Source organism: Numenius arquata, chromosome 9 (assembly GCF_964106895.1).
Source record: "Numenius arquata chromosome 9, bNumArq3.hap1.1, whole genome shotgun sequence".
Classification (NCBI taxonomy): domain Eukaryota; kingdom Metazoa; phylum Chordata; class Aves; order Charadriiformes; family Scolopacidae; genus Numenius; species Numenius arquata.
In genome coordinates, this window is record NC_133584.1 from 14,398,442 (window position 1) to 14,405,128 (window position 6,687).

At 60.1% G+C, this 6,687-nt stretch overlaps 1 protein-coding gene across 1 annotated transcript; it reads left to right on the forward strand.

The window, feature by feature from the left end:
• The first annotated feature begins 4,338 nt into the window (after positions 1-4,338).
• On the forward strand, positions 4,339-6,284 carry HES1 (hes family bHLH transcription factor 1). Its single transcript, XM_074153426.1, has 4 exons — positions 4,339-4,446; positions 4,527-4,622; positions 4,717-4,804; positions 5,534-6,284. The coding sequence occupies exons 1-4, from the start codon at positions 4,339-4,341 to the stop codon at positions 6,016-6,018; spliced, it is 777 nt and encodes a 258-aa protein (XP_074009527.1). The 3' UTR covers positions 6,019-6,284.
• Positions 6,285-6,687: the final 403 nt, after the last annotated feature.

A 6,687-nucleotide genomic window follows, 5' to 3' on the forward strand; every position in this document is an offset into this window, starting at 1 on the left:
CGCTGCCAGCAGAGGACCAAAAAGGAGCCAGGGCTCTGCAAGGGCGCAAAGGGGAAAACTGGGGCTGCAGCATCTCATGCCCATGAGTACATGCAGCTGCTCCAGCCCAACCAGCAATCTCCGAAGGAACACCATGGGTATCAAGGCAGGAAGGGAATTCCCATCTACATGGGTGGCATTTCACAGCTGCCAAAATGCCCTCCTCGCCAGCTCCCCGGCAGCGTTTCCTTGGTTCAGCAGGATAGGAGCCTGCCAAGAGGAATCAGCTTAGCGAGAGATCCAGGTACCCTGGCTCTTGTCCCAGAGCCCTCCTCAGTGCAGAGCTGTGCTCCAGCCTGTGCTGGGATGGGGAGATGAAAATGGTTCTTTAATGCCTATCCATAGTGACGCCCAAGTTTCTCAGTGGTACTTTGCTCCTCCAGCAAAGCCTCAGCTGCTTCATGCCACAGCTTCCTGCACCGCTCCTGGGAATGCCTGCCTGGCCATGTGGGCAACAGAAGGAAAGGCACCAGTTCCTGGAGCCCACAGGTGCCCCCTCAATGCAGGGGGTGTCACTGTAAATGGCCAGATCTCCTCCACACCCAGCCTAAATCACACAGCGAGGAGTAAAACAAATAAACACTTCAGCCTCTTCTCTTCGGCGGCAGCCAGGGAGCAGCTGAAACAGCCCAGCTCCTGCTCGCTGCGGGGAGCAGCAGCCATGCAACACCCCGAGGCTCATCTGCCAGCGCTGGGCTCCTGAATCTCAGCAGGCACTTGGGAAATGGGTCCCCAGTGGAGAGGGCAGTATCTGCTACAAAACAGGGCTGCCGTCCTACCAAGCGAGCTGCTGCTGCCATGAGGAGGGCTGGGCAGTGACACTGCTGTGTGGATGCTGTTCTGCCCTCTTCACCACGAGGACCTGGGCGTGCGGGGGAGTAATATCTATGAAAACTTTGCTTTGTCTAGGGAGCTTTGTCAGTTTGAAAGTGACCTTGTACCAAAGATCATTTATGGAGGGGAAAAAAAAACCTGAAACCTGTGCCCAAATCTTTGGAGACCACATCTCCCAAGGGAGCAGGTTGAGTATGGATTGCACAACAGCTTCTGGGACAGGGACCACAAGTGGACGCATGTGTGTGAGGCTGCCCAGAGGAGACATCTGCGCCAGGGACACGTCCCTGAGACACTGCACTTGTTTTCCAGCCTTCAGGGTGGTGACGACTTTGAGCTGTGGCCAGGCTAGGTTTTCAGTCTGTGACCCAAGGAGGAAAGGCTGGGTGTGCCATTCCTGGGCTCCAGCCTGTACCCCAGCTCTTACAAGCAACTTGGTTTCTATTTTCTGCATTTCCTAAGGTCCTGGAAGCTTTGGATATTAAGGCTTTTAGATGTCTAGAAGCACATTTTGTTCGTCTTGGCTGCTTTCTAAAGGAGTGGAGAGCAAGCACAGCCAGCCCTGCCACCTCCTCACCTCCTGTGTGCTGCACCAGCGGCAGCATCCTATTTTATTCCACCTTCCCACCCTGGGCCCATGCCCAGGACTAGTCTAAATTTTCTTGCCAACACATTTTTCCTCCAAGATATTCTGCCAGTCAGTAATGCCCTAATGCGCTGTCTAAAGGTTCTTCCCAAATCTGTTTTGGACAATTCCCAATTTGTAACCCAAGACGACTGCCCGAGCAATTAAAAACCATTGCCGGAGGACTGTGGGACAAGGGACACCCCAGTGCCTGGGGCAGCGCCTTACCTAGGGGTTTCATCTCCCCTTTGATACCTCTTTCCCAAGCAAAGGCTGGAGAAGCCTAGAGGATCTGTTCGGGACACCCCTCAAGGGTTACAAACCCCTTCACCATCTCCTTCCAGTCTAAACTTGGCCCCGGCCACCTCATTTCCAGAGACGTCCTTCCGTGCAAATCCTCCCCTTCCTCTCCTGATCCCCAGGGAATTCACATGTATACGTGCACCCACTCAGGGTTCACAACCCGCGCACGTGTACAACATTTCACACCACCAGGCCGGTGGCGGCAGAGACGTGGAGCAGGGACACCAGTGTCACTGCCTCCCTGGGCGGTGCTCAGCCGGGGCTCCAGGAAGCTCCCACAGAAGCCAACACTTTCGGAGGTCCCACAGCTCCTCGCACGCTCCCAAAAGTGAAACCCTCCCCACGGGCTCTGCCGCGGGCAGGGGCTGGGCTGGGGCAGAGAGGGAGCCCAGGCTGGGGGAGCTGCTGCTGCCCAGTCCCCATGGTGGGCGAGCGCTGGCAACCACTGAAGACAGCCTGTCCTCCTCCTCTCATCCCCCAGAGACACCGACCTGGTGCCGGCAATTAGAGGCGGTTAAGCAGCTCCTCGGCTGCCATAAACATGGACATAATTACAGCCTGTTCTCACTGCCGGCCGGGAGGGACGGGCCTGCCCAGCTCCGCATTTCCTGAGCCCTTTGCAAATCCCCGCAGGAGGCAGAACACCAGCACACTAATTGTGGAAACTTTCCTTTTTTTCCCTCCCCAGGTACACCCAGATAAACAGCACTAGAAAAAACACTGGTCCACCCGAGAAGTTTTTAGGCTCTGGAGAAATGTACTGCAGATTTCATGCTAATCGGTTGTTCCCCAGCTCCCCATAAAGGCGACTGAAAAAAGGCTTTTCGGTAGCGACCTCCCCAGTGCCGCCTCACTCTCCTCACTCCAGTTTGTCCCAATGTCTAGCTAATTGAGACTTACGTCAAATATTGCTCATCTGAAGTTAAATCTTACATGCTGAAGGCTGCTCTTTGTTTTTAAATCAAAAGGCTTGTGGCTCCATCAAGGAGCCGAAAGAAAGCCTGGATTTGTACTTTTCTGCCGTTTTAAACATGACACTCTCCCTTTTATTTATTTTCCTTTTTTTAAACTCTGAAGGCTCAGCAGGCGAGCCTCTGCAGAGACGAGGGCTTTGCACCAGTGAGATCTGCAAACATGTCTCTTCTTTCTGGAACTTTATTTTTCTCACGGTCTCTGAAAAGGCGAGATCAGGTGATATGTGTGGGATTGGCCCTGTACAGGTGCAGATCAGGTACTGGAGGAGGTGGAAAAACATTACTGTGTATACTCAAAAAAAAAAAAAAAAAGAAAGAAAGAAAGAAAAGAAAGAGAGACAGAGAGAAAGAAAGAGCGAGTGAGCACATTTTTGAATAGGCCAGGTCTAGTTCTTGGCAGGATGACTCAGGCTTAGCTGGCAGACTATGGGAATAGGAGTGTGAGAAAGTCAGTCAAGCGGAGGGAAAACAAAAAAAAAAAAAAAAGATTCAAGTCCCCAGGCAAAATACTTCTTTTTTTTTTTTTTTAAAGTAACCCCACAAACTGTCCGGACCAGCTGGCGGTAGCCGGAGCAGCACAGCTGGGCCAGGGCCGAGGGACAGGCACCACCCTGCGGTTTCGCGTTCGCCCGAGGATGGGAGCGCACACACCGCCGCGTCTGCGGCCGCCCACGCGTGCGAGCGCAGGGAAGCCTAACCCACAACCGCCACGGCTTCCCTCAGCCCGGCGCCTGCCACCGCACGCCCCTGCCCTCCCATCCACGCTCCCATGGAGATCGGCCGGGCACTGGCCATGCCTGGCCACGGTGGCAACCCGCCTGTGGGCAGGGGCAGGCCACCACGGCAAGGCCCAGGCCACCGTGGGGATGCTGAGGGCACCGTGGGAGGACGCAGGCCACCTCAGCGGGGGCCAGGGGCCGCGGCCCGCCCCGCACACGGTAGCTGGCCTCCGGCCACCACAGCTGGGCCCAGGCCGCCGCGTCCCGGCCATCACCCCCCCACACTTCCCCCCAAGGGCCGCGGCCCCCCACAGCGCAGCCCGCCCCGAGGCCGGCAGCCGGCGCCCCCCGAGGGGAGCGGGCGGGGCCGCGCCTGCCACGGGCGCCAATTAACCCGGTAATTAGCGCGGCGCTCCCCGAGGTCCTCCCGCCCTCCCCCGTCCCCCCCCGCCCGTCCCCGCGTGCGCGGGGGCGGCGCCCAAGGGGTTAAACTGCGGCCGCCCGCCCGCCCCGCGCCAATTGGCCGGCGGGCGGCCGCGCGGCCCCCAGCCAATGGGCGGGCGCCGTCCACGAGCGGGGCCGCGTGCGGGCGGCGCCCATTGGCTGGGCGCGAGTGTGGGAACGGCGGCGGGGGACGTTTCACACGAGCCGCGCGCGTGCGGCGCGCGCTATAAGTAGGGGCGGCCAAGGGCGCGCGGCACCCGCCGCACCCGCCGCCGCTCGCCGGTCCCGCAGCGCGCGCCCTCCCGCCCGCCACCTCCCCCCCCCTCACCCCCCTCCCCGGGTCCCCCATTCCCCCCCTCCCGATCCCCGGCGCATTTTCCGCCGCGGCGGGCGCTGCAGGATGCCGGCCGACCTGATGGAGAAGAGCAGCGCCTCGCCGGTGGCTGCTACCCCCGCCAGCGTCAACGCGACGCCCGACAAGCCCAAGACGGCGGCGGAGCACCGGAAGGTAAGGACGGAGGGACGCACAGGGGTGGCACCGGGGACGGGCAGAGCCGCGCCGGGCGCTGACCGCCGGCTCTCTTGCAGTCCTCCAAGCCCATCATGGAGAAGCGGCGGCGAGCGCGCATCAACGAGAGCCTGGGGCAGTTGAAGACGCTCATCCTGGACGCGCTGAAGAAGGATGTAAGCGGGGTGTGGGGGGAGCTGGGGATGAGGTCGCGGGTGGAGGGGACCGGTGCCGTTGCCGGGCCGGTCTGAGCCCCGCCTGTGTCTGCAGAGCTCACGGCACTCCAAGCTGGAAAAGGCTGACATCCTGGAGATGACCGTCAAGCACCTGCGGAGCCTCCAGAGAGCCCAGATGACTGGTGAGTCCTGAGGGGAAAACCAGGGAGGGAGGGCTGGGGCGGCCCTGCCTGCATCCCAGGGGCTGGGGGCATCACGCCCCCTGCCAGCATCCTCGGTAGTGAGGGTAACAGGGGCACCCGGCTCCCTGCCTGTATCGCCAGTACCGGAGGGTGATGAGGGGCACTGTGCTCTGTAGCTGTATTCTTGGTACAGGGGGCCAGTGGGCTCCCCACCTGCATCCTGGGTACTGAGGGGCCATGGGGGCACGGTGGTCCCCACCTGGATCCCAGCACCTGTATCCCTGGAACAGGGGGCTGTGGTGGGCACTGTGCTCTCTGCATCCCTGGTACTGGAGGGCACTGGAAGGGCTGCAATCCTGGCTTGGGTCCCTTCTAGAAGTGGAGCTGTGCTCCCCACCTGGATCTGTTTTGGGGGGACAGGAGGCACAGGAGCCACTGGGGAAACTGTGTTCCCAAGCTGGATCCCCAGTACTTTGGGGCATAGGAGGACTCTTGGGGGGTTGTCTGTCCCCCACCTGGGTCCCCAGTGCTGGGGGATGTGGAGAGCATGGCCCCTCTGCTACCATCTGGATCCTCGGCACCTGGGAGCACAAGACACCCTGCCAGAGGGACTGCACTCCCTGCCTGGATTTCTGGCTCAGAGGGGCTGCAGGATGTAGCACCAGTGGGCTGCAACTCCCCATCCCCTGCAGAGCCTGCTGACCACTGTGCCCATCTCTCCCCCCGCAGCCGCGCTGAGCACAGACCCCACGGTGCTGGGCAAGTACCGCGCTGGCTTCAGCGAGTGCATGAACGAGGTGACACGGTTCCTCTCCACCTGCGAGGGCGTCAACACCGAGGTGCGCACCCGGCTCCTGGGCCACCTGGCCAGCTGCATGACTCAGATCAACGCCATGAACTACCCTGCACCCCCACCACCACCACCGCTGCCACCAGCTGCAGCCTTTGGGCCACCCCTGGTGCCACCGGGCAGTGGTGCGGGGCCGCTCCCTGGCATGCCCTGCAAACCAGGCACTGACGCAGCCAAGGTGTATGGTGGCTTCCAGCTGCTGCCAGCCTCCGATGGGCAATTTGCCTTCCTCATCCCCAGCACCGCCTTTGCTCCTGGCGGTGCTGTCCTGCCCCTGTATGGTGGACCACCCACAGCTGCCACCGCTGCCTCACCGCCTGGCCCACCACCTGGCACAGCCGACTCAGTCTGGAGACCCTGGTGAGGGGGTGGCAGGCACCAGACTGGACTGAACGCTGCACCCCGTGCTGCTGGCACGGCTGTACATAGATTATATGTTCATATTGGATTGTGCCTTTGTACCATAGCACTCCCTCGACAGTGTTTCGTGTTTTACACGAGATCTTTTTTCTCCCTTCCCTTCCCTTCCGTATGTGACACCAAAGATCGGGGTTTGTTTTTTGGTTTTTTTTTTTTTTGAATGCTCTTAAAATAAAAGTGTCCCTTCCATTTTGGAAGGCCTTTGGAGATAAGTTGGAGTGCTGGCATGTGTGCATAGGAGGGGGAGCCCAGCTCCCGGCTGCCTGTGGATCATGCAGCTCTAGGGCTGCCTTGTCCTGCTCTCCAGGCTGGAGCTGTCACTCAGACCCGCTGTCCCCTCTGTCTTGTGAAATCACCTGGCCCCTCTCCCTGCCCCAGGGCAGATGTAATTACTGCTTCCTTGGGAGACGCTCGACTGATCAGACTTGTTGAAAAGAGCTTATGTTTGCAGAGCTGGTGAATGCGCTGAGGGAGGCACCTCTGCTCTGTTCCTGGCTCCTTGGGCTGATGGAGTGGAGCAGCCCAGGTAAAAGCGAGACGGATCCGGCGTGGAGCCTGACAGCCCAGCTCCCACTCTGGGCTTCCCCGGGTGAGCCTCCTGCCCTGGACCTGG

What these genes read in the sequence shown, in the direction of transcription:
- HES1 (XM_074153426.1), top strand. Translation starts at nt 4,339, where the DNA reads ATGCCGGCCGACCTGATGGAGAAGAGCAGCGCCTCGCCGGTGGCTGCT. An exon ending in CGGCGGCGGAGCACCGGAAG is followed by an intron (nt 4,447 to 4,526) that starts GTAAGGACGGAG and finishes GCTCTCTTGCAG; the next exon opens with TCCTCCAAGCCCATCATGGA. An exon ending in TGGACGCGCTGAAGAAGGAT is followed by an intron (nt 4,623 to 4,716) that starts GTAAGCGGGGTG and finishes CTGTGTCTGCAG; the next exon opens with AGCTCACGGCACTCCAAGCT.